The 23,786-nt window shown below is 48.6% G+C and overlaps 8 protein-coding genes across 8 annotated transcripts; 5 read left to right on the top strand and 3 right to left on the bottom strand.

Moving 5' to 3' along the window:
* Window positions 1-192: 192 nt before the first annotated feature.
* CNK00380 (membrane transporter, putative) lies at window positions 193-3,539 on the top strand. Its single transcript, XM_567607.1, has 15 exons — window positions 193-749; window positions 822-1,141; window positions 1,205-1,233; window positions 1,378-1,418; window positions 1,474-1,505; window positions 1,571-1,660; window positions 1,716-1,742; window positions 1,805-1,848; window positions 1,913-1,974; window positions 2,028-2,075; window positions 2,134-2,506; window positions 2,567-2,896; window positions 2,954-3,063; window positions 3,136-3,270; window positions 3,330-3,539. Exons 2-15 carry the CDS (start codon window positions 927-929, stop codon window positions 3,360-3,362), a joined length of 1,569 nt encoding a protein of 522 aa, XP_567607.1. The 5' UTR covers window positions 193-749; window positions 822-926; the 3' UTR covers window positions 3,363-3,539.
* A 581-nt stretch (window positions 3,540-4,120) lies between these two features.
* CNK00390 (sodium-hydrogen antiporter) lies at window positions 4,121-6,055 on the top strand. Its single transcript, XM_567608.2, has 2 exons — window positions 4,121-4,506; window positions 4,571-6,055. The coding sequence occupies exons 1-2, from the start codon at window positions 4,266-4,268 to the stop codon at window positions 5,929-5,931; spliced, it is 1,602 nt and encodes a 533-aa protein (XP_567608.1). The 5' UTR covers window positions 4,121-4,265; the 3' UTR covers window positions 5,932-6,055.
* Window positions 5,950-10,415, bottom strand: CNK00400 (cytoplasm protein, putative). Its single transcript, XM_024658023.1, has 11 exons — window positions 10,345-10,415; window positions 10,045-10,274; window positions 9,088-9,988; window positions 8,287-9,026; window positions 8,099-8,174; window positions 7,359-8,030; window positions 7,023-7,264; window positions 6,594-6,949; window positions 6,302-6,510; window positions 6,211-6,258; window positions 5,950-6,149 (listed from the first exon to the last, which is right to left on the bottom strand). The coding sequence occupies exons 2-11, from the start codon at window positions 10,171-10,173 to the stop codon at window positions 6,043-6,045; spliced, it is 3,480 nt and encodes a 1,159-aa protein (XP_024513700.1). The 5' UTR covers window positions 10,174-10,274; window positions 10,345-10,415; the 3' UTR covers window positions 5,950-6,042.
* CNK00410 (hypothetical protein) lies at window positions 10,293-10,925 on the top strand. The gene is made up of 3 exons (XM_024658024.1): window positions 10,293-10,404; window positions 10,459-10,550; window positions 10,650-10,925. The coding sequence occupies exons 1-3, from the start codon at window positions 10,346-10,348 to the stop codon at window positions 10,778-10,780; spliced, it is 282 nt and encodes a 93-aa protein (XP_024513701.1). The 5' UTR covers window positions 10,293-10,345; the 3' UTR covers window positions 10,781-10,925.
* A 105-nt stretch (window positions 10,926-11,030) lies between these two features.
* Window positions 11,031-15,510, top strand: CNK00420 (conserved hypothetical protein). The gene is made up of 6 exons (XM_024658025.1): window positions 11,031-11,438; window positions 11,520-11,643; window positions 11,713-12,090; window positions 12,162-12,408; window positions 12,482-14,553; window positions 14,606-15,510. The coding sequence occupies exons 1-6, from the start codon at window positions 11,181-11,183 to the stop codon at window positions 15,325-15,327; spliced, it is 3,801 nt and encodes a 1,266-aa protein (XP_024513702.1). The 5' UTR covers window positions 11,031-11,180; the 3' UTR covers window positions 15,328-15,510.
* Window positions 14,172-18,382, bottom strand: CNK00430 (cytoplasm protein, putative). Its single transcript, XM_024658026.1, has 10 exons — window positions 17,781-18,382; window positions 17,507-17,728; window positions 17,391-17,459; window positions 17,172-17,323; window positions 16,827-17,124; window positions 16,710-16,775; window positions 16,534-16,655; window positions 16,425-16,494; window positions 14,573-16,360; window positions 14,172-14,499 (listed from the first exon to the last, which is right to left on the bottom strand). The coding sequence occupies exons 1-9, from the start codon at window positions 18,159-18,161 to the stop codon at window positions 16,022-16,024; spliced, it is 1,719 nt and encodes a 572-aa protein (XP_024513703.1). The 5' UTR covers window positions 18,162-18,382; the 3' UTR covers window positions 14,172-14,499; window positions 14,573-16,021.
* Window positions 18,383-18,631: 249 nt separating this feature from the next.
* CNK00440 (expressed protein) lies at window positions 18,632-20,442 on the top strand. The gene is made up of 5 exons (XM_567613.2): window positions 18,632-19,120; window positions 19,171-19,636; window positions 19,691-20,013; window positions 20,069-20,166; window positions 20,222-20,442. Exons 1-5 carry the CDS (start codon window positions 18,709-18,711, stop codon window positions 20,324-20,326), a joined length of 1,404 nt encoding a protein of 467 aa, XP_567613.1. The 5' UTR covers window positions 18,632-18,708; the 3' UTR covers window positions 20,327-20,442.
* Window positions 20,443-23,104: 2,662 nt separating this feature from the next.
* On the bottom strand, window positions 23,105-23,742 carry CNK00445 (hypothetical protein). The gene is made up of 4 exons (XM_024658800.1): window positions 23,586-23,742; window positions 23,461-23,520; window positions 23,381-23,401; window positions 23,105-23,301 (listed from the first exon to the last, which is right to left on the bottom strand). The coding sequence occupies exons 1-4, from the start codon at window positions 23,646-23,648 to the stop codon at window positions 23,251-23,253; spliced, it is 195 nt and encodes a 64-aa protein (XP_024514635.1). The 5' UTR covers window positions 23,649-23,742; the 3' UTR covers window positions 23,105-23,250.
* Between the last annotated feature and the right edge of the window lie 44 nt (window positions 23,743-23,786).

Here is a 23,786-nt window from a genome sequence, read left to right on the forward strand (position 1 = left end):
AGATAATCCGCCGGCCATAGGATGAGACTCATTCTCTGGATACTCTAGCATTCTAATTCTCATCGCAGACGAGCGATGAAGTGTTCGAGCAACAGCGGTCACTATCGGCAACGTGCGAAGGTGGGATCATGTTCATTCAGCGCTGCCATCATGGAAATAAGTGCTAACTATAGACAACATCGTTGTCGCGACTTAACAATCGAGCGTCGATACCAGTACCCCAACATCATCCACCCCTCGCCTCTCGCCAGATTCCCCCTCAATTCACGCTGCTTTTCGCCTATTCAGTCACTAGTTTCATTAGTTTTACTCGAAGCTGAGTTTTCGCTGTGCTGCTTGCAGTGTTCTACTTTCATATTGGGAGCGGACAAAACGGCGACCGCGAGGCCCAGGGAATAGTCTTCTTTACAGTTGAGACTTGCAAACGCCGTGGTGGAATGATTTGATATTATTCAGATAGAGAGATAAAGAAGATAAAGAAAAGCAACTTGTGATTCGTCTTTTCAGGTGATGCCGTTAAAATCCGTAAGACCCCGATGTGAACTAGGAACGGTGTTTTTAAGCGCCTTGATCTAATTATCGGTGAAAACCGATTACGGCCTTATCCGTTGGTGCGATATTATTATTGCATGATGGTTCGTAACAACAGCCGATGGGATTTGAAAGAGACCGATACGGGTGGAGACACTGCAAATGCATGAAAGACACTAAGGGCAGAAAAACAAGGGAGAAGGAAGGACACTACAGAGGTAAGAGTCTGGGAGTCTCGTGAGAGCTATGTGCGTATCAAGAGATAAGCTGCTAAACCTGGACTACCCAAGCTTCTGGCGTTTACTACAGAACATATAAGAGATAGCCTTCGAGATGGACGACAAGACTTTCCTCAATATACAGTGCAGAAGACTTTGCTGGACAACCGAGCCACCATGTCTGACAGCAAACACCTTGATGACGAGAAGAATGTCGGCGTCACGGCTGCCGATGTCAGTGTCTTACCAGCAACCGCCGATGATGTGCACTGCGTTCAGCTTCAAGATGTCGATGAAGCAGCCGCTTTCGTCGCTGGCTGGGAGGGAGAGATTACAGAGGAGATGAATGCAAGGATTAGGAGGAAATGTGATTGGCACCTTCTGCCTCTCATGTACGTCTGGTTTTATCGTAGCAATCTCTTCTTCTGCATTTGACTGACGAGCAATGATCGCAGGATGACCCTCTACTTCGTCCAGTTCACAGGTGAGTATCTTGTAATACAGAAAAGGGGAAGGAATATAGACAAGAAAGAGTTGGGTTGGTCAAGCGAAAGCCACAAAGAGGGGGTGAGAGAGGTCAAGGGTCGTGAGAGTGGTTTCCGAAGAGCATAACTGACAACATACCTAGATAAAACCACTCTCGGTTCATCAGCTATCTTGGGAATTAAAGTCCGTCTTTTGTCTCTTTTTGACCCTGATTCAGCTGACTTACTCTGTCATGTAGACCGACACACACCTTTCACAGGCTGAGTACAAGTGAGCCAACCCTTCGGGTTTAATAGCATTACTGCAAATGTACACTGACATCGATCCCACCACAGCTGGCTCGGTACAATCTTTTATCTTTCTTATTTAATTTTCGAATGGCCACAATCTCTTGCTCTTCAAAAGTTTCCTCCAGGAAAATGGATGTATGTGCAACTGAGAATAAAAATGTTGATAACTGGAAATTGACTATTTTTCAAGGGCTTGTAACATTCTCGTTTGGGCTGTGTAAGATTTTTACCATACTCAGAAAAAGTTAGGTGCAACGCTAACGTCAATATGCCATTTAGCTGTCTTTGTTGTCACGCGGCATGCAAGAACTTTGCTGGTCTCTGTAAGTATCCCACCTCATTTTATTCACTTTCAAGCTCTGTGGTTGACCATCAAACGCGTCATAGTTGTTTGCCGTTTTCTCCTTGGTGTATGTGAAGGCAGTATCACGGCTGGCTTCTTGATTTTGGTGAATGCTCTTCATTTTTGATCAAATCAGTTGAAGTCTAATAACGTTTACAGACCAGTATGTTCTATACCCAAGAGGAAGCAACTCAACGTGTCGGCTACGTGAGTATCGTTCTCATCAACGAAGTAGCCCAAACACTTACAAGCCCACTATTTATAGTGGTTCTTAATGAACGGTACCGCTCAAATATTCAACGGTGTTGTCTCTTTCGGAGTGTATCACGTCAACCCCGACATCATCGCCCCCTGGAAAGTCTACATGCTCATCACAGGTCTCCTCACCCTTGTCGTCGGTCTCTGCTTCTGGTTTTTCATACCCAACAACCCCATGACCGCCTACTTCCTTACCAAAGAGGAGAGGATCATCGCTATTGAGAGGTTGAGGGGTAAGAGTACCGGTATCGAGAACAAGACTTGGAAGAAGGAACAGTTCATTGAGGCACTTACCGACTGGAAGTGCTGGACATTTGCCATTTACGCTGGTTCGAACAATGTGGCCAACTCTCTCACCAACATGACCAGCTTGATCATTAGTGGGTCCTTCTCCTGGCCATAAACGCCCATCTCTAGAAAGCTAATAACTTACCATGTAGATTCCTTTGGATTCACCGTCTGGCAAACTACTCTTCTGGGCACTGTCTCCGGTGCCATCGAGATCCTTACCATCTGGTCCTCCGTTCTTGTCATCAAAAAATTCCCCAATGCCCGAGGATACGTCGGCGCATCCTACTCTATTCCTAATGTTGTCTCCGGTATTTTGCTTGTCGCCCTGCCCTGGACAGCCAAAGGTGCTTTGCTCTTTGCCGTTTATTTGGGTGGTGTGGGTACTCCTGGTTTCGTGCTTTCTCTGTCGTGGTGTTCGACTTCCAACACTGGGCACACGAAGAAGGCTACTGCAAATGCGATGCTTCTTATCGGATACTGTAAGTGTTTAGTTCCGAATTATAAAAGAAAACGTATTGATCTGGTTTGGCATTAAGGTCTCGGTAATCTTCTTTCTCCGCAGATGTGGGAAGCCAAGTACGCTCCTCGATACTATGTTCCCTGGGGTATTATCCTTGGTACCTACGTTGTCAACCCTATCATCCTTGTAAGTTTTTTGATTTTTTCTTACCTTTCTTGAAATTCTGCTATGAACTCAAGCTGATGTCGACGATCATAGCTCGGTATACGATTTTTCCTCAACCGTGAGAACAAGCGCCGAGACAGACTCGTCGAGAAGGGAGAGCTTGTACATGAAAAGTTTGTGGATGAGTATGGAGAAGAGATTGATCCTACTTTCTTGGATATGACCGACGTGAGTGGCTAAAGTTGTCTTGTTTTTCGATAAGGTTTTGCTGACTTGGTGATAAATAGCGTAAGAATCTGTCTTTCAGGTATCCTCTTTAAGAACACTCTTATCAGGGCTTTTTAATCTACTATTCCGCGGCGTCACAGGTTAATGACGCGTCTTTTTGTGTAATGAATCAGAAGTGGGAAAAGTTGTACTTGAAAGACTGGTTAGCTGTAGAAGCCGCTAGGCACAGATCTCATTTGAAAATTCTTGGCATTTTTATAAATGTTTCCTTGGGATGAATCCATTAAAATGATGAGAAATGTTTCTCCGTCCATTCATATTTTCGGCCGCGACACGATATCCAACACATTTAAAGAACGTCGGAAGAATAAAAAGTATGAACACTTGAACACTTGAGAATGGTAATAGCAATGCTGAAAGAACAAAAGAAGGGAGCAGTGGGTTAAGCATTTTACCGGAGAGATCAGACCCGCATGCGGCACTGGATATGAAGGGACCATAGATCCCCAGGTTTGGATTTTGAACGGGAAGGAAATTGGTCTGTGGTGGATTATTATAGCATGGATGTTCTGGCCGATGAAGAAGGTCGTCGCCACAGAAAAACTGGAAGCCGAAAGGAAAGTAGTAGTGATAACTGCCCGGTGGTGGATGGATGTGGTCCAATTGTGAAGTCTCCATTAGTACTGTAACACGATAGAGATGTATGCATGTCTTTAAAATTTAAGCATGGAATTCGCCCTATCTATCGAGCTTTCGTTGCTTCGATGGGTGAAGGCAATTGGGAAACCGATTTCGGTACGTAAGCAAACAGATCTCTATCGTCATCCTCGTCGTCATCCACGTTCTAAAAGTAACCTTCAAATTGTCTTGGAAAATTCTCCACACCTTTTTTTTAACTGCAACTCTTCCGACTTAAAAAGTAGTTTTGAACTACCCACCATCAAATCAGCTAGACTTTATACCAACACATAACACATAAATCCTTTTCCCATGCGATGCCGTCCGATTTTTCTTACGAGGAGCCCTCCACAGCTCACTTGCTCATCTTTTCGACATATCTCTGGTTGCTAAACATGGCGCGCTGGTTTGTCCAGCGCATAACAGGAGCAGGTTTACTTGGCGAAATCGCCATAGGGATGATTTTTGGATCACCACTCGCACAGTGGTTGGATGTTGACTGGCAGTCCACAATGGTCACTATCGGTTATATTGGCCTGCTGGCTATTGTTCTCGAAGGTGTGTCCAGTATTTCCCAGAAGAAGGGGCGAGTGAGCTAGATTATTGATGCTATTAAACTTAGGCGGTATAACAACTTCATTACCTCTTTTAATCCCGCTTATTCCAATTTCCATGGCCATTGCTTTTACCGGCGTGGCAGGCACCCTCGCCCTCTCTTTCCTCTGCATTCCAGCTTTCGGCTACAGCCCTCTCTCGGCATTCGCCTCTGGCGCTGCAATGTCATCGACCTCACTCGGCACAACCCTTGCTGTGCTGGCAGGTACAAAAGGGATTGGTTTTGACCTCCGTCAGACAAAAGTCGGGGTGGCGCTGGTCGGCGCGGCAGTGGCGGATGATGTAATCGCCTTCGTGTTTTCCGAGATTATGAAAATCCTCGGGCGAAGCAATGGAGGTGTAGGACCTCAAATTGGGAGGATTGTAGGGGTGACGATTGGACTAGGTGCGATTGCGATCCCCTTGACGATCTGGGTACTCAAGCCGCTCCTGACTTCGCAGAGGAGCAAAAAGCTGCTTTTCCAATCGGGAAGGTTGGGTTCAATGGGGGTTATCCTCCTTGTTGCCGTTGGGATGGTCGCCGCTGCTGGGTATGCAGGCACTAGTCCTCTTTACGGTATTTACGTAGGAGGTCTTATGTTGTCATATGTCTCTGAGCCAGACGAGGATACTGTCGAGACAACCTCCAACTCGGACATACCTCTCACCCGTATCAATACCAACCCTACTCCTGACACTGGATCTGGCGATCAAGCTCCAAAGCCTATCCCGATGGCGTATACACTCTCCCGCCAGTCTCTTGACCTTTCTCGCGCTCATACACACCCAGGCACAATCGGCTACCACTTTGCTTATCTGCCCTCTCCTGCGCGCGCACGTCGCCCCGCTCCAGCTGGCAGTGACGACCGTCCTAACCCCCTTGATTTCGCCAGTACCTACAACGCTTTCCTCTTCCCTCTTGTTGAGTACATCCTCCTTCCCATCTTCTTTGGTTCTATCGGCTACTCTATTCCATTCCTTCGTCTTTGGAGGGGATCGATCATCTGGAAGGGGATCGTGTATTCGATATGGATGGTCCTCGGGAAACTCATGTGTGGCTTGTGGTTGTTTTGGCCATCAAAGAGTAAAGGAGGCAAGATTAGCGAGGCACAAGGGCTGCCAGTGACCGAGAAGGAGGGTAAGGGTGATTGGACGTGGAAGGATAGGGTACCAGCTGTCCTCTTTTTGGGATTCGCAATGGTTGCAAGAGGAGAAATCGGGCTGTTGATCTCTCAAATTGGCCGTCACACCCCAATCCCGTTATTTGATGAGGATGAATTCTTGATAGCTATTTGGGCTATTGTGGTTAACACCATCATTGGTCCAGTGGCTGTATCTTCGATACTCAAGAAATGGAGGGTGGGCGTAGTTAGAGGAGGCTGGGAATAGCGTCCCAAGTTCTTCGCTCTGTATCTTAGATCGTACATACATCTCGTAAACCAATTATTAGATTGAATACTCCTATTTTCGTCCTGCTATGCCAATGTCTATGAATATCTTTTATATGTTTGCACACTCGCAGTCACAATCCGCAACAGCACAGACTGAATGTGCGATTCCCCCATCCAGGCCGCCTTCAAACCAGGGCAAAATGTGATTTGCATGACCTATTGAGACGTAGGTCAGTCCGCAAGTTACAAGATTCGTGATGGATGATTTGGGACTTACCGCCATGCCTACATGTCAAGCAGAAAACATATGCCGAATCAATCGTATCTAAGTTGTTATTAACATCAATCTACATTTACCATCAACTCACCTGTCACATGCCCTGGCCGCTCACCGTCATCTACTGGCGGTCTGTGTGGGTCTACGTGAAGCAAGCAAATCACACATCGCGGTAACGGCGCTTGACAATAGACGCAAACTGTTGTACGCTCCGAAGGCCAGCCAACACTCGGTGTACCTCGCATGGCATGTTTCTGATGCAGCCTATGCTCAGTGTCTATTGGCAAGGGGTTATTACAGCTATAAAAACGTCACTGGGATCAGCATCCTTGACAAATAAGGTTTTTTTGTGGTCTGAAAAAGACAAAGAAAACTCGACGTACACTGGGCATGTCCCCGTCTTGCCATATCCCTCTTCTCCTGCATCTTCCCCACCCAACGACCTCTGCAAATTCCCCCACTTGACATCAAACTCACATCTCTCCCCCCACATCCCCCACGAATCGAGCATATCCCTATACCCTTCCCTCCACCTTTCCACCATCATCTTCTCCGCTTGATTGAGTTTCCCTGGCGGGAAAAAGGCAGCGAGAAGGGTGACGGTTTGTAAATCGCCTGTTCGGGCGAGGTAGCGGGAGAGGAGTGAGAGTGCCGGGGGCGAGAGGCCTGTGAGAGGGAGCATATGCAGGGAGGATGAACGGGCGAATCGGGACATTCGGCCTTTCAAGAATGTGGAGAACTGATCCGTTTTCCCAAATCGTTTTAGCTTCCAATGCTTCCTAATGGTCGCGAGAAAAAAAAAAAACACCTACCTCCCAATCATCGAGATACTGCACTCCAACGACCATCCTCTCCAACAACGGTATATACTCCTCTTCCAAGACACTTTCCCAGTCTTCACCCGCAATACGAGAAAGGATCGCACGAACGTACGGGTCGTCCACCCGGCGAATAAGGTTGGGCCAGTGGGCGTTGAAATATTCTGATCCTCGGGTAGAAGCTGATTGGGACATGAACCCGGCGATAGTCGAGCCGAGTAATGTATCATTTGGATCTATCTCTTGTCCGTTAGCCCTCTTCCAAACGGAGATGACAGAGAAAAAAGGAGCAAAAGAAACACAGGGTGGAAGAGCTCAAATTCGACGTACCCTCGCTAGACATCAAAATTCCCACTGTCCCACTTTCATCCCCCCTGAAAAACGCCCTAAATGCTGCTTTACTCCTCTCCCCCCTCCTCAACATCTCCTCCACCTCCCCCTTCCCACCTTCCTTACTTTCCCCGCATATCGTCAGGATCAACCTCCTCAACTCGACTTTCTCCGAGGAAGATGAAATAGACGGTCTCAGTTCCGATGGGTGGATGGCTTTATCGGGAAAAGATAGACGGGAGGAGAGGAGGTGGGAGATGGCGGGGAGGTAAGAGGGGGGACCTTGCGGGTAGGTCGATGATGTGTGGGCATGGGAGTGGGAGTGGGTGTTGGTGTGGGTGTGGGATGTACGTTCCGAAATCTTGCGTTCGCGAGGGGTATGGGTACCACTACCTTTTCGAGATACAGAGGCCGACCTGCTTCCCCTTCCTGTACTACCACCACTCCCCTTGATATTCATGCGTCTCAATCTCTCTTCCAGCTCGCTGACTAAACCGCCGCCTTCCCCACCGGGTCCGTCTTCATCAGCGTTCAAAGCGGCAGAAATGGGTCCGCCAGAAGCGGATGCAGCGTCGAGTGTACCGAGGGATGTCCAGATGGGGTAAATCCCTTGATGAGTGAGGTTGTACCCACCGGAAGAGGAGACGGAGGGGGACATGGTTTTGGTTAGGTCTAAGGAAAAAAAGTGTGCGGGTTAGTAAAGTGGCGAGGAGTACGTGAGGTACGGGAGTGGAACTTACGTTCGACGAATTCCCAGACACCGGCAAGTTTGAATTTTCCACGATACTTTGTCGCTATCGCCGCGTTCAATAACAACTGTTTCTCTTTTCGGTCAGCCGCCCAGAAACTAAACGGAAACAGACCTCAACGTCGCAACCAAAGTAATCAAAGCATCAAAGAAAAGAAAAAGACAGGCCCATCAACTCACGTTATCCAAACCGTACCCTTCCATCGCCCTTCTCCGCATCACCACCCCCACATCCCCACCCAACACCCTTCTCCACCCTTCATACCCACCCGTAATCTCATCACGATCGTTAATCACCCCTGTTGGATCTTCTTCATGCCACCTATCTCTGGATAAGAACGACTGGGTCAACATATCTGGGATATGGTGTATAGCTACGTTGGGGCCCGAGCCGGAGGGGAGATGTCTTGTAGGCGCGGAGGGTGGGACATGGGGACGGCCATGGCCATGGGGATTGGTATGGGAGTGAAGAGGCGAGGAGGCAGGGTGGATGGTGGATACAGCTCCAAAGGAGGAGGAACGGAGACGGGAATGTTCGTTGAGGATGGTGGACACTTGGTCGGGAGGGAGTTGGAACTTGTTTCGAGGGTAAATGGCTTCAACCCCTGCCCCTGCCTCTCCTTCTGCCGCCCGATCTCCTTGGCCGATTTCTAACCCCAACCCTGACCCTTGGACAAAACCGTGGGCAGTGGGAGATGTCGATGACGATGACGATCTTAGAGGGATATCAGGATCGATAAAGTACAATGTAGGTTCAGAGATGGAAAGGCCCCCATGAGAATTGGAAGCCAGCACAGGGGCGGTGGAGACGGGACCGATGGATATCGTACTGTCTTTGAGGACGTACATGACATCGATGTGCTTGGGCGGGGTTGGCGGTGTGAATGCGAATGAATGCATGTTTGGTTTGGGCTTGATAACTGTTTATGCATTCACGATTAGCAAATGCAGATTTGCAGATTATGAAGATATAACACTTACTCTGACGCATACCGCCCAATGTAACCCATTCGCTAGCCCCAGACTGATCGGGTTTACATCGAACGATATCCCAAACGCCCACACCGCCCTCTTTACTGCCTACACCTAATCTCATACTATCCACCCAGCTCATACCCACTACCCCACCTCTCACTTCCCACCCAACAATTTCTTGGCCTGGGTATCTTGTATCCCACAGTCTCACTGTACTATTGCCTCCTTGGATTGATTCGTACGATGCGAAAAGGGTAGAGGACGGGTTGGGACAGAGTGACATGACGGTACGTGTAGACCATTGCGCGAGGGAACCTGCAGAATTGGGTTCTTTCAAAGTATTTGACGGCGCACGAAGATCGTATAGCCTAATGACCTTGTTGCCCGCAGAAGACAGCAGGGAGTAAGGAGCAGTAGGGATAAAGGCGACAGAGTTGACTTGTTCCGACGGGCAGTATGCCTGTATTGGCCTCGGTTCAGAAGCGGAAGATGTCTTGGCAAGCGGTGTGGTTATCGGGAGTCGAAGTTCGGGCCGGGTGTAGTGTACGTCTCCGTCTGGTGGTAAGCGGGAAGCAGCGACGGCATCGTGGATATCCCAGATCAACAAGCTCGAATCGGATCGATGTCGTTCAAGACCTGTGGCGAGATAGTTGGCGTCGTGGGGGGAAAAGGATATACTCGACACTGCCCTTGTATGCTTGACTGTTAGGGCAGCAATAACGGGAGGCGAAGGGGGCGGGTTGGCGACGGGGAGGGACAAGGTGGATGGTGAGAGGTTGAGGAGGAGTGTCTTGCCGGTGGACAGACCCGTTGCGACCAGATGTCTGTGGGCCGGAGACGGCGACCAGGCGAGTGCTTTGATCTGGCCAATCTCTGTCTGGAGGCCGAGCATGGACATTTTCCCGTTCTGCAGACACGGGCATGGCTGAGCGCGCATGGTATGGAATACGGACAAGAACTCACGTCGCGGTCCCACTCGTAGAGCTTGACATCGCCGGAGAGCATGTGTGCGAGCTGGCCGCCGACGAGGAAACGAGGCGGGGCGAGGTGGTGCGGGTCGGCAAGGGCGATCCGCCGGGACTCGGTGGCCATCGTGCGAGTTGCGAAGTGGGATGTTGTGCGAGGACAGTTGCCTGGTTGTTTGCAGTTATTTGTTGTGTCCTAATGTTTGTTGTCGCATCCAGTGACGATGACTACCACGGCATCAATTCAGTCGTCACTTTATATTTTATACCACATCAAACACTTGTACACTACACGCACAATGTCCAACAGGGTATCTACCGGCAAGATGGCCATGGCCCCGCAGGAGAGCGTGCAGCCGTGAGTGTGTATACTGTCAGTGCAGCTGCCAGCATAGCTGCTAAGAACCCACAGTGCCGTCCTCTACAAACTCGTCCTCTTTGCTCTATTGATGGCCGTCGTGCCCATAGGAACATACTTTAGTACTCTCAACTATCTCTGGGACGGTGCGTCACGTTGTGGTTTTCCGTCCGGTCTGTGTCAGTGTATACGCCTGGACGCATGCCTCTGTCCGACTGTTGCTCATTCTCTTTCACGCTACGTAGGCTCCACAACGTTTGCTGCCATCTCAGCCATCGCTGCTGCCAATCTCATCCTCGTTGGATACGTTGTTGTTGCCTTTAGAGAAGATGCGGCATCTAGAACGGGGCCGTTACCGGAGAAGAAGACTTCATAGCAAGCTCATAGACCGTGTTGACGGTGTGGGCGGGAGTGGATATGCCCTGGATATATACATAAGCAACCTCTGTATGCATATAGACATGAATCACATTCTCGAATCGAGTAGACATGAACAACAGTCTCGAGTCGAGGTGTGAACATGCGTTGATACAGAGCGTGGTTGTATACAATGCTCTGTCATTCCTTGCGTGGCCATCCGCGGTTGTGTATCTTCAAGATAAAGAATTATCTCTTCATTTCACCATCTTTTTTTTCCGCCTTTCCGCCATCTTTACGCAACAACACCAAAATATCCCAAGCATATCCGCCACTTTGCCATCTCCCGAAAAAGGGGGACACTCTCGCCTTCCGCCAAACGCCAGTCAAATTTCATCTCCCCTCCACTCGCGAAAACAATGCCCACTTCCAAGTCCTCAATCGATCATAGGGACGTCTACTATCGCAAGGGCAAATCCGCAGGCTACCGTGCCCGCTCAGCATACAAGCTCCTGCATCTCGACGAGGAATTCGACCTTTTCACCAATGTCCACACCGCGGTCGACCTCTGTGCCGCTCCTGGGAGTTGGAGCCAGGTTCTGGGGCAAAAGCTGAAACCGAAGAGTAAACAAGGCGGTGAGGGAACCCGAGTCGTCTCTTGTGATCTACAACCTATGGTATGTCCCCATGTCCTATGTTTTCACGATCCTATGTCTCCATCGTCATGAAAGTGCTGATCAGAGGGCATGGGGTCGCAGGCGCCTTTACCAAATATCACGACGCTACAAACCGATATCACTCTTCCCTCCACCATTCCGCTCGTGCTGGATGCTCTCGGTGGACGAAAGGCTGACCTCGTCGTATGCGACGGTGCTCCTGACGGTAAGCTCCTTTCATTTCTCCTCTTCTGTCAGCCTTTGTTAACCCAAGCATACTTCCGTCGCCACGCAGTGACGGGTGTCCACGATCTCGACGCCTACCTCCACTCCCAACTTCTCCTCGCCGCGCTCACGCTGTCGTTAACGCTCATGGCACCCGGCGCGACCCTGATTTTCAAGATCTTTCTCTCTCCGCTTGATCCCCGGGCAGAGTTTTTGGCTTCGCAGTTGAGGTGTTTCTTCTCCAGTCCGCTTCCCGAAGATAAAGAGAAGGAGGACGAATTTGGACAGTATGCGGAGTTTGAGGAGGAGGGGGAATATGCGGAAGAGGCAGGACAGGACAAAGGAGATGAGAAGAAGAGGAATGTGGGAACAAAAGGGTATGATCCACAAGGACGGCGAGGTGGGGTGTGGGTTAGGAAACCGAGAAGTAGCCGTCAAGGCAGTGCCGGTACGTCTACCTCTTCACGCTCTTTCTTTTTTCTCTCTTTTTTTTCGCTCTTACCTGACGTGAGGACACAGAGGCTTTCATCGTCTGCCGCAACTTTTCACCTTCCTCCCTCCCCCTCCCGCCGACATTCTCCCCCTCGGCTCTTGACAAACTCCGGACCACCACAGGAACCCTCACTCTCGATTCCCTCTCCTCTCTCGTCCCCCAAGACGAAAGCAAAGGTGAAGAGATTCAGGGTTTCAAAGGAAGTAAAGAGCAAGTGAAGCAGCAATGGCACAGATGGGAGATGATCAAGGGGTATGTGGGCGGTGGGGATTTGTAAGTTATTATGCACAAATCGTACAATCTGTCAAGGCAGGAAGAAAAAAAAAATGTTAAGTACAGACTTTAGGTCATCATCATCTTTCATTCCCTCCCTTTATCCACTCTTACCACCATCACTACCAGCACAGAGTCCAAAAATGACATTATCATCCCCTCCCAAACTCCATCTCCCAATGCCAACCACCCCACCAAACCTGGTACACCATATCCTGAAAACTCCCGAAATCATCTCCCCACATTCATCCACTGCAAGTCCCAAGGCGCTACAGCCCCAACCGACGCCTGTCGACGAGCCGCCAGAATATTTTTCTCCCAAGCGTGCACATATCCAGGCTCTTTTCTTGTCGCCTACGAAAATGAAAGAACACCGACAAGGACAAGGACAAGGACAAGGGCAAGGGCAAGATGGTGGAGGCACTTCGAGACAAAGCTCGTTGGATTCGTTGACACCTAATCCATCGCCTGTTGGGGACGTCGATTCAACCCGACCTTGGACTTCTTCATCGCCTCCATCTTCTTCCATGTCCGCGTCCCCGCCCACGCCTGTGCCGCCAACAATAACAGCACCGCCCCAAGAAAAGACTTCTTTGAGCATTCCTTTGCTGTTACATTCAGCGTCCACCTCCAGTGCTGTTTCTGATGGCGGCTACGGCATCCACGGTGTCCACGGCGTTCACAGCGTTCACAGCGTCCACAGCGTCCACAGCAGTCGCCCCCAAACCCCTGCTACTCTTGGCGTCATCACCCCAGCCCTAGCGTCACCGGCGCTAAGCTCGAGTAGCAAGACGGATTTATTCTTCTCTGCTTCCTCTGCAGAATTACCTACGCCTCCCCGTGCGTTATCTCCAGCATCTGCTTTGGACAAGGAACCTTTTTCTTCTTCTTCTGCTGCTTCTTCGGGTTTGGATGTGAGTGGTAATGAGAGAGCTCAATCGACAACGATGCCTTCTTCTAGCTTCCCCTCCACGGCCACGTCCGGGGCCGCAAGTTGGAGCGGAAGTGGGATATCCACTGTAAAACTGAGGTTACCCACAAGGAAAGAGAGGTTTCGAGAGACAGTCATCCCGGCCGAAATGAAGGATGAGATGGATATAGATAGAAGTAGGGAAGGATGGGGTGCACCGTTCGGAATGGGATTGGGAGCTGGGTTCGAAGAGATTAGTACATCTCGGCTGAGGAGTTTATCAAATCCTATCGCTCCCCCGCCGGCGCATACTGTCCCTCCAGCACCACCCGCGCCTCTACCTGCACCTCTGCCTTCGTCATTCACAACGCAGAATAGCAGTAATGACGGGGATAGTCGACCGGAATTTGCCCGACAGAGTTCTTTGACGCCGACAGTGGTATCGCCACAAACACCCAGGGCTGGTTTCTTTCCCCTCAATAATGCCCGTACCAAAGCCAATGCGGTGCCGTCTGTTCCATTCCATCCTTCCCCTTCTGCGGGGGGATATACACCTCCACCTCCACCTTGGAAATTGAGACGTAAAGAATCTCAACAGCTGGAAAGGGAACACCGTCAAGCAGGGGTGGATGAGAGTGTGAAAGCTGGGGATGTGATCGAACCTTGTTTTCCAAATACGAATGCGGATAATAATGGTGAACACGAAAAGGAAAAGCGTAAAGAAAGAGTCATCGGAGGGTGGAGGTTGGTCAAGAAGATGGGAGAAGGAGCTTTCTCAGCAGTTTGGTCGGCCGTGCCTGCTGGTTCAACACCCTTATCTTCCACACCCACCCACGCGCCCACCGCTACCAGCCTCCTCGTCGCACTCAAACTCTTGACCCACCCGTTGCCTGATCATCGAACACGTATCGCCTTTCTCCGAGAAGCTTCCGTCTTGCGACACATCTCACACCCTTCTATCGTGGGGTACATTGATGATTTCTCAACGGAAAGACATGATGTTTTGGTGTTGGAAGCGGCTGGGGGAGGGGAATTGTTCGAGTTGATGAGTGAGGAGGAGAATAGGCGGCGGATGATCTTGCCTGCGCCTGCGCCGGTAGCTGGTTCAGAAGAGAGTGAAATGGGCTGGGATAAGGATGGTGAAGGTTTTGTGAGGAGGGTGTTTAGTGAGCTCGTCAAGGCTGTGGGGTGGTTACATGAGGTTGGTATAGTACATCGCGACATCAAGTTGGAGAGTAGGTACCATTTACATACCTCCATGTTCGAAAAGCTAATGGCTTCGGTTAGACATATTGTTCACCACCAACCCTTTCATCCTCCCACCTACAAGCACATCCTCCATCCCACTTCACCTCCTCCCTCCACCTGGCCAACCACTCATCAAACTGACCGACTTTGGTCTCTCACGGTTCATTTCCCCCGCTTCACCTCTTCTCTACACACGATGCGGTTCCGAAAGCTTTGCAGCGCCAGAGATCATCATGGGTAAACCATACGATGGCCGAGAGACAGATGCCTGGGCATTGGGTGTGGTACTCTATGGCTTGATCATCGGTGAACTGCCTTTTGATCGGGAGGAAAGCATTAAGTTGCCGGACGGGATAGCGACTCCCGGAGGGGGAAATAGTGAAAGAGTAAGAGGGAGGAAGAAGATGCACCGGATCGCCAAAGGGGAATATACCTGGCCATCACCCGAACCTGCACTCTCTCAAGATATCCCAGGTGCCTATGTGCCGGGTACAGCGACTCCATCAGCGCGAGCAGTGATTTCCTCACTTCTTGAGCGTAGCCCTTCAAAGAGAGCGAAACCAAGTGATCTGTGGGAGTATGAATGGATGCTTGGGCCTGGGGGCGTTCCGCGACCTGTGGAAGGGGCGGGAACGCCACAGCAAGAGGGAGTGGGAAAAGATAAGGGAAGGGAGGCGTCTGGAAGAGGGAGAAGGAGGGTGTTGGATGGATTTTTAGTGGAAGAAGAGAGAATTGAAGATGTCGCAATGACAGAACATTGAAGAGGGTAAAAGGACACTTATCTTGTTGCAATGGCGTGAATCTTGTGTTTAGTTTCATCTTGTCTTGGGTTAGCGTACCCTTAATGTCTTTGGGTCTATAGTCAATCTCATATATTACCACTGTTTTGCGATCTTTGTTAGCACTAATATCGGCGTCGTATGCAAGCACAAATAATTGGTCAGGGAGGGCGAGAGATAGAGATGTGCTCTTGAACAATCTCCCATAAATCTCGGCCGCATCTTGATCGCATGTCAACTCTGCGAGCTAATTCGTGATAGCTTGTTAATGGCCCCAGATAGAAATATTTGGAGTGCGAACTTATCTCTAGTTCAGTTGTTGCAGGCGCCCACCCTTGCAATGTATAATAGTCTTTTGGAGGATGTCTTATAGATTGACCATAGCAAGCCACAGCTTCCACAGCGTTCGCAATGTTCTGAATAGACCTCTCCGAATGTATCCTATCCTGACTCCTGTTGTGTTTCGAACGCTTCATATAAGCTGCTGGTTTTGTCAAGGCTTGAATCTTTATGTGACTTAGGAAGCGAAGGATGAGCAGGAAAACGCTGTGTCAGGGACCAACCTGTAGTATCATAAAGAAAGAGTGAAGACAGTACGCAAGGAAGACAAGTATATGTCGCTTTTGCAAGTTTCCATACCTAAAAGGAGACAGGTCCTACAGCGAAACATAGGGCCTCAAATCCACTCCACCGGTCTCTCTCCAGCTTTTGGGCCCTTGACTCCACTCCCAGTACCCCCGACTTTTGCACTTCTCGTCCCAAACTGCATCGCCCTCTTTACTCTCGCTCCAGTCTTGCTCATCCCTACTCTTTCCACCGCTAATCGCAATAACCGTTTATCTCCTTGACCCGGTGGAAGGCGGGGATCACACTTGAGCCAGATAGGTAAGGAAGAGAGGTAGGCGATGAAAGAGAGGGAGAGGTAGGGATATCGTGCGTCCCGGGCATGTGAAGAAATGAGGCGGTCATCCCGAGATAAATTGCGTGTAGGTAAACGGTTGAGATCCATTTGGGTCTATTATATGTATTTTGTTAGTCAATTCTTCTTTCTTCGCGTGCGGGAAAAAGTAGATACGCACTTCTTCGATGAGGCCCTGCCATCCGGCTTGGTTGAAAGCATGTCGATGCCGTGAATAACCTCCCAGTTGCCTATACATGTCAGCTTGTCCCATTTCGATGTAGACTTACTCGTCTGCGCCCAGACCGGAGATGTAAACTTTTGCCTTCACCTGATACGGTCTTTTGTTCCCATCTTCGCCTACGACTGATCCCTTGCCGAGCGATGCAAAGTAAAGTGGATAGGCTAGGGACTTGAATTTTGGTCAGCGATGTTTGTGGAATGCAATAGGACTGAGACAACATACCAAATCCATCTCCGTCACTGATGGATACATGAGCTCCACCACCCTCGCTCTATGCTCTCTAGCCTCCTGTACGGAGCGTCAACATCAACTTGATCTTGTCATTTAATCCAAACCCACTTCATAAGGTACATTCACTTCCACAAATCTCCATTCTCTCTCCTTGCAAACGTTCCTCAACTCTTCGACAGCTTCCAAGCCCGACAGCCGATCAGGTACAGCATAAACATCTCCTTCCACTCCTGGCGTTTTGTGCTTGCCTTTCCCTTTTCCGTTGGCAAGTTGAGGTCTGGGGGAAGGAGCGAAGGATACGTTAATGAGGTCGATAGGATCTGATAATGGTAGGCACTGATGGAGAAGATAGGCGAGGAATGTACAGTCAATCCCCCCTGAGAAAAGTACAGCTACCTTGGCTTCCCTATATCAACCATCAACTTTTATACGAGCCGAAGAAAATACACTCACCCAGGTGCCAAGTCTGGTATGTTCTCTACTCGACGTCGCACGCTAGCTTGCAGATGGTCGACAAACGAGATGACGGCGGCGTTGTGGATGGCTGGGCTATCTTCTGTGAGGCCTGAAGGGGGAAGGACGGTGTTAATTGGTGCAACCCTAGTCTGACGACACGAGTTAGTCTTACAGCCAGGCGCCAAACCTCGAAACAGAGCAATAGATGACACTCACCCACGGTGTAGACGAGCTTTCAGGAAGGTCAAAGTTATTGGTCATGATGAGAGCATTACATAGGTCCACCTATATATCGGTTAGCTGAGATGAAGAAGTCTGAAAGATGTACTGACTGTCCCATCCTCGAGGACTTGAACTTGATCAAATCGAATGATACCTCCTTCACCACCCAGCAAAGCTCGCATCTCTAGCCCAGCCTCACGCACCAGCCCGCAGCAGCAAGAGCTGAGTATGAACATGTTGGATACGGTGCCATTGCCGGATATTTGGGGATATAAGAGCAGTGAGCGACGCGACAAGGGATCTAGTTGGTAGTAGAGTGTAGAAGATATCAACTAAAAGCAAGTCAGTCGCCTAGTAGTAAGGAATTAGATGCGAGATACTCACGTCTAGGTAAATGCAAGCAAACGGCCCTTCAATATCCTTCAGGACACTTTGGAACTCAGCCCCCTCTTCCAGTTTCTCAAATATCTTGCGGGTATCGTTCGCATCCTTTTCCACCTGTAATCCCTCAAACACCTGTCCATTCCATCCCAAAACTCCTCTTTTTCCAACCAGTGGCTGAGCCGTCAGTTCTCCTCGAAGTCCAAGGACGCTCGCACTCAGGGTAATTTCTATTTCCGCACCAGACTTGCCCTTCACAATGTGGGTATATGACCCCTGTGTATCCGGCCCTCGGCATGTGATTGTGGATTGAAAGGCGTCGAGCAGAGATGCTCTGGGATAGCCGGTAGAAAGGGATCTGATGGAGAGTGTGAGACCACACATAATATCCTGGATTGAGCTTGGGTACGTTCAAAAACCACAATCGTCCATAAGAACTTGGTGATCGAGCGTCAAAATCTGGCGTATTTGTTACGAAAGTTTGTTCGCACTCTTGACAGGCGAAGTTGCTGTAGTTTTTGTTACATGGCGGCTCCCCCTCTCAAAAAACAATGGGATGAAGCCCTGTAACTAGCAGATGTCAAGCTACCAGACTGGCACCCCATCCTGTTCGCTTTGAGTACCACGCATGCTGAAGAGCGCGTGGTTACTAAATACCATGGTGGGAGTCTACATACTTCCATAGTTATTTACCCTTTTTACGCTTTATTAACTTTTTGCTTTGTTGTTGCTGCACGTGAACTGACGTGGATTAAAAAGCGATGACGTGGGGACTCCTGCTCGTCGTCGTCGTCATGGCGGCGGCAATGGCATTCGTTCGCCTTCGTTTCAGTTTCTCTGCACATTTCAGTCGACTTTCTTCGGTTGCTATTTATCCCAATTCATCGACCTTCCTTTCCCCGCATACTGAGGGGATATGCCTTAGTACGACATGTCAAATTCATCCTCTGTTAGAAATCCTCTTCAGCGCGCCCATGCTCTCTCAGCCCAAGCATCTAGCCTTTTGGATTCCGATCAGCCGTCGGCCCAAGCAATGAGCCAGGCCCTACAGGCTTACAGAGAAGCAGCCAGTCTATTTGAAGCTTCTGCTGGTGATTTGGATGTCGATGAGAGCACGAAGGTGACTTTGAAGTTGTTGACAACGCAGCATCGCAAACTGGCAAGGGACCTCGAGCGGAGGATTAGTATTGCTGCCAAAGGGAAAATGGCCACTCCTGTGAATACGCGACTTGCTGGAATGCCCCCAAACCGGAGATATTTCTCTGAAGGTTCACCTGCCAGAGGCTATCTCCCTGATAACAAACAGGTCGCGGGCGGAATGACACCTCTGCGGGTTGACTCGAGTAGGTTTTCCGTGCCTTCCTCTCATGGACCAAGCTCATAAGGCTTTAAGCCGCGCAGCACTTATCACATACTCAGGAGGTACCACCATTCGCATATAGGCCTCCTCCAAATCCGTCCGGTTCTCAGCCAAATTCTGCTTCCATCTTCTCGCCATCCGATGCTCCGTCACCTTTACAATCCTCTTCGTCATCTTCTGAAGCGCCTGAGGAGTCTTACGTGCATTTCGGCGCTCCCCCGGATATAACCGACCCATTCAATCGCTTTTGGGCCATGCTGGATAATATGCTGGAAGATATATCTAACCCCATTGCTTTTGCCAGTGCACCTCTTGATACACTAGGTCCAACCATTCCACAACCGAAAAAGTCACAGGAGAAACGCAATAGCAAGAGTGGTAAAGAAGAAAAGAGAAAGGAAGAGTCACCATCACCTACTGATTCCTTTTATTTGGTTCATCCAAAGGGCAAGATGACACCCGAAGGATCCGAGGATGGGGATAAACCTCGCGGTAACCCGTGCGTTAATATCGATGTACAAGTCCATCAAATAGTGCTGACATACCGTTGTAGAGCCCCTTTAGCCAAAACGCCAGAGGAATTGGCCCTGGAAAATACATCTTTACGGCATTCCCTCGACACCCTTGCTTCACACACTCAATCTCTAGAACAGACAAACCGCCTTCTCAAAATCCAGTTAGAAGAGCGGGATAAGAAGTTTTTGGCAGCCATGGCAGGTGTAAAGAAGGAAGCTGCTCGGGCCAAACAAGGACAAGAGCTGTGGCGCAGTCAAGTCATGGCTGGATCTATCATACCGGTTAGAGCGCCGAGGGTGGACGGAAGTCCGATTAACAGTGTTCCTGGGTTGAAGGATGGGCCAGGATCGGATAGCACGGGTCAGTTCCTTACACATCATTCAAAGCGACAGAATGTCCTGACATATCGCTGCAGTCTTGCGCAAGAGGATCAAAGAATTGGAGGAGGAAGTGAAGGCCCTGAAGCTCGAATCAGAGAAGCAGAAAAACCACATTGAAAAGTACAAAGGAAAGGTGGGTCCGATTTGTCTAAACTCTGGAGCGCGACAGGAAGTTGATATGGTCTTAGTTCGAAAAGCTGAAAGCAAATGCGCGAGCCAAGAAGGAAGCTAAATTAGCTGCAGCTGCCGCTGAAGCCACCGCGCAAGGACAGAATTCTTCTACCCCGACATAAAGCTGAACGTCTTAGACAACTGCAGCATCGTATGATTATCAGCCATCTCATCTTGTAATACGGAATTGTGTTTTCTCTGGCATAGAACCAGTGATGTTGTACTATCTTTACAGGAAATGTTATATCGTTTCCCTGTTTTTCTCTCTAGCACAATGATTCAAGCTTCGCTCCTGTCGAAGTTCCCTTTGTTGCGGCCTCTTCAGATCCCATCGTACCAGCAAACGATGAGGACTTCAGCCCTTCAAGAGTGAAGCATGGCCACTCATCTTCAGTATCCTTTCACACCATCTGTCATCATTATAACCTCGTCACTTTTGGTACTAATATCGCAGTTTTCATATAGGTTGTCGTCTTGATCAATCGAAACATTCCACAAGCTTGTCAAAATAGATAATGATGCTGCTTCTCTGAGATTGACTTGCAGGTAAAGGAATTATTTTCCATGTCACTAATCCTTTTGAGGGCCTTCTATCTGAGTATCAAGGGCACTTTCGATTTCACCAAGTTTCCTGAATATATACAGTACTATAACGCAATGTGGGAAAATTTGTCCATCCTTTCCTGAGAGAGGGAAATCAACTCCAAGATGACAAAAAAAGAGAGTCCTGTCCTCTAAATGAATAGCACTTAATGGCACTTCATAGCCATGTGCGATTGTAGGTTTTGTTTTGGTAGATGAAAAACCACCCAGGTATGTTCCAGTAATAAATCAAGGCCGTGGTATTGGCTCACAAGCGGAATTATGATGTATAATATATAGAAAAAACAAGCTTTGACGGTCAAACAATTAAGTACATTCTAACCATTGATCGAAAAGATGGCAAGATAAAATGGAAGGCCATCATGAGCAGCCATTAACGAAAAGCCATTCTTACACCAGATAAAAGTGTTGAAGCCTTTTAATTATCTCCAAGCAGGTGTTAGGTAATCTGTGCAGAAAATGTGGATTTTCAGTTCAAAGAGTCTGGGTATTTATTAACCATAAAAGAGAAAACCGACCTAGTTCATCTTTATCCTCCTCATACCTCCTTCTCCTCCTCCGTCTCCAGAACCAGAGCCCAGCTATAGTAATGATCACGATAAACGCTATCACAATCACAGTAACAGAAACAGCTACTGTTGTCATTCTGTATCACATGTATGTTAGTTCGATTGCCTAATACTTCAAGGAAGTTGATGATTTACTTGTGTGTGGTTGGATCATTATCATTTTCAGCTGAAGCAACTGCACTGCTATCCGTTTCGGAACTGATAGCAGCTGTGGAAGGTGTACCCGTAGACTGAGGGTCGAAAGACTGGGTCAACGCGATTGACTGGTAGGATTTTGAAGTCGATGTATTTCCAGGGGACGACTTTGCCGTTGGCGACTGATCCCCATTCACTGTCGTAGAAAAGGCCGTTGAAGCAGGAAAATCGGATGATGAAGGCGGAGATGACGATGATGATGGCGTCTCTTGTGCAATGGAGGAGGAATCCGTTGAGGTTGGAGCAACGGATGACGTTGGTATAGAAATAGATAATGGGATAGACGAGGATGTCGAGGGTGCTGACGATGATGCGATCAAGCTGGATGAGGCGACAGTTACCGTAGTAGAAGTCGTCGTTGCAATTGCACTAGATCCCGTTGAGGCAGCATTTGTCCTATTGGGGTAATGAGTGAATAGAAACAAAGCAGTGCTTTTATGAAGCAAGCGTAACTTACAATGAACCTGTGACCGCAACGTAATCGACATCTAACCAGATATAATTCGGATACTCATCCGTATTCCGAGCGTTTTCATTGCTGACTTTTAATGTATGATCGCCTTCTTCTAGCCCGCTTGTTGCAAATAAAACTTGCTGGAACGTTGATTTTTCAGAGTATCCCGAGTAGTATTGTGTATCTCCTGAGTCCACTGATATTCCATAAATGCCCTATATAATAGCTTGTCAACTGGGATGTTGGAATAAAGGAAAGTTATTTGACAAAAAACCTGACATGACTGACAATTTGCTTGTTAGCTAGTATGTGAGGAGATAGATACCAGAGCTTACTTATTTCGTCTGGCTCCGTAAAGAGTAATATCCGTCCCATGCCAGGCAATAATTGCGTAATCTCCCTGTCATGTATCATTAGCAAACACTTAAGAAGGGGATGAGACCACGTGCATTGTTCGTAGATGAATGGCTGGTTAAAAGTTAGTGATTGAGCGCATTACTAGTCTGTAAGACCCACAAAGTCTACATCACAGAAAGCAAGATCAGCCTGGTATTTGAACATAAGGTTACACCGCACTCACACCATCATAATATTCGTCCGCCATAGGGTCGACTTAGTGTGGTACAGTCAGCGGCTAAAGCAGCCGAAGTCATCATGATCAATTACCTACCAGTGTGATTGGTCGACCTAAAGAGGCATATCAGATATAACACCAGTACATCACACAGCTCATTTACCATGTGGTCCCAAACCATCCAAAGTTCGCATTAGTATCGTCGATGGAAGTAGACATGTTCCTCGAGCTGTATCGAGTAATTTCTAACCTGGCAAAATTAGTAGCGGCGTTGCGTTCAAAAAAATGGGGATGGATAGTTATAAGGTGTATAATAGGAATCAAGGCATCAAAGATCATCCTCCTGGTGGAGATAATTGATGTGAAAGAGAGGAAGACGGTACCCAAAACGGCATCCTACTGCCAAATGCCGCTCCTGGCCATACAGTCCGCTTCGGCTCCTTTGATGTAGCTCGTCAAAGGAAGGTGTATGTGTTCATTTTCCCGCAAAAGGATGTAACTCAAAGTGATTATTCTGCAGCAAACATCTCAAAGTCAACTTTGAGCTCTGCCTTTCGAAAAGGCAATCAATTGGGGGCAGAGAAGGATGGCCAGCTAATGGAGAGGAGGAGAAGTGCATATGAGACCAAACGCCTAGTGGTTGGAAAACGCCTATGATGGTTGTGTTGGTACAGGACTTTGGGCTTCCAAAGGCTTTGAGGGCTATGTAGATGTGGAACAATCAGCAATCAATCATTCCGTTACCAAAGCTCACAGTAACTTCGTTTCTAAGATGACATACCTCGGGAGGTCCTCCAAAGTACTGGTGGCGATGATACAATTAATATTCAATTAAAAATCGTAACAAGATAGTTGACATACCCCTCGTGCTCTTAAAGCTCGGTATCCAATACCGTGTGCTGTAAGGACTCCTCCATATATCTGTTGAAGAAACAAATGAGCTCGGAAGATACACAAAATTACGGGAGTATAAGGCTTCGGCGTACTGTGAGACCGATGGAAGTGAGGACAATTGTTCGCTGAGCGATGTCTGCGATGGAGATGGCCATGATGAAAATGGGATGAGGTATAGGATATAAAGAAAAGTGAGAGACAGTGAGCTTACAAACAAGTGGGATTTGTGCAAAGTAAAATGGAATGAGTGGTGGAGGACCGAATTATTTGTTCGTTCGCAGTGCGCAACTCAC

Source organism: Cryptococcus neoformans (genome assembly GCF_000091045.1).
Source record: "Cryptococcus neoformans var. neoformans JEC21 chromosome 11 sequence".
Taxonomy (NCBI): Eukaryota; Fungi; Basidiomycota; class Tremellomycetes; order Tremellales; family Cryptococcaceae; genus Cryptococcus; species Cryptococcus deneoformans.

Excerpts from the sequence above, each read along its gene's own strand:
- CNK00380 (XM_567607.1), top strand. The coding sequence starts at position 927 with ATGTCTGACAGCAAACACCTTGATGACGAGAAGAATGTCGGCGTCACG. Across the intron at positions 1,142-1,204 it reads TGGCACCTTCTGCCTCTCAT|GATGACCCTCTACTTCGTCC; the intron begins GTACGTCTGGTT and ends CAATGATCGCAG. Across the intron at positions 3,064-3,135 it reads TTGTCAACCCTATCATCCTT|CTCGGTATACGATTTTTCCT; the intron begins GTAAGTTTTTTG and ends CGACGATCATAG.
- CNK00390 (XM_567608.2), top strand. The coding sequence starts at position 4,266 with ATGCCGTCCGATTTTTCTTACGAGGAGCCCTCCACAGCTCACTTGCTC. Across the intron at positions 4,507-4,570 it reads GCTGGCTATTGTTCTCGAAG|GCGGTATAACAACTTCATTA; the intron begins GTGTGTCCAGTA and ends TATTAAACTTAG.
- CNK00400 (XM_024658023.1), bottom strand. The coding sequence starts at position 10,173 with ATGGCCACCGAGTCCCGGCGGATCGCCCTTGCCGACCCGCACCACCTC. Across the intron at positions 6,950-7,022 it reads AGTATCTCGATGATTGGGAG|TTCTCCACATTCTTGAAAGG; the intron begins GTAGGTGTTTTT and ends AAAACGGATCAG. Across the intron at positions 6,150-6,210 it reads CTTGACATGTAGGCATGGCG|GTCATGCAAATCACATTTTG; the intron begins GTAAGTCCCAAA and ends ACGTCTCAATAG.
- CNK00410 (XM_024658024.1), top strand. The coding sequence starts at position 10,346 with ATGTCCAACAGGGTATCTACCGGCAAGATGGCCATGGCCCCGCAGGAG. Across the intron at positions 10,405-10,458 it reads CCGCAGGAGAGCGTGCAGCC|TGCCGTCCTCTACAAACTCG; the intron begins GTGAGTGTGTAT and ends AAGAACCCACAG. Across the intron at positions 10,551-10,649 it reads TCTCAACTATCTCTGGGACG|GCTCCACAACGTTTGCTGCC; the intron begins GTGCGTCACGTT and ends CACGCTACGTAG.
- CNK00420 (XM_024658025.1), top strand. The coding sequence starts at position 11,181 with ATGCCCACTTCCAAGTCCTCAATCGATCATAGGGACGTCTACTATCGC. Across the intron at positions 12,091-12,161 it reads TAGCCGTCAAGGCAGTGCCG|AGGCTTTCATCGTCTGCCGC; the intron begins GTACGTCTACCT and ends GTGAGGACACAG. Across the intron at positions 12,409-12,481 it reads TATGTGGGCGGTGGGGATTT|GTCATCATCATCTTTCATTC; the intron begins GTAAGTTATTAT and ends TACAGACTTTAG.
- CNK00430 (XM_024658026.1), bottom strand. The coding sequence starts at position 18,161 with ATGTGTGGTCTCACACTCTCCATCAGATCCCTTTCTACCGGCTATCCC. Across the intron at positions 17,460-17,506 it reads AAGTCCTCGAGGATGGGACA|GTGGACCTATGTAATGCTCT; the intron begins GTCAGTACATCT and ends ACCGATATATAG. Across the intron at positions 17,324-17,390 it reads AAAGCTCGTCTACACCGTGG|ACTAGGGTTGCACCAATTAA; the intron begins GTGAGTGTCATC and ends TCGTGTCGTCAG.
- CNK00440 (XM_567613.2), top strand. The coding sequence starts at position 18,709 with ATGTCAAATTCATCCTCTGTTAGAAATCCTCTTCAGCGCGCCCATGCT. Across the intron at positions 20,014-20,068 it reads GCCAGGATCGGATAGCACGG|TCTTGCGCAAGAGGATCAAA; the intron begins GTCAGTTCCTTA and ends ATATCGCTGCAG. Across the intron at positions 20,167-20,221 it reads TTGAAAAGTACAAAGGAAAG|TTCGAAAAGCTGAAAGCAAA; the intron begins GTGGGTCCGATT and ends ATATGGTCTTAG.
- CNK00445 (XM_024658800.1), bottom strand. The coding sequence starts at position 23,648 with ATGGCCATCTCCATCGCAGACATCGCTCAGCGAACAATTGTCCTCACT. Across the intron at positions 23,521-23,585 it reads TCACTTCCATCGGTCTCACA|ATATATGGAGGAGTCCTTAC; the intron begins GTACGCCGAAGC and ends TTTCTTCAACAG. Across the intron at positions 23,302-23,380 it reads ACTTTGGAGGACCTCCCGAG|CCCTCAAAGCCTTTGGAAGC; the intron begins GTATGTCATCTT and ends ACATCTACATAG.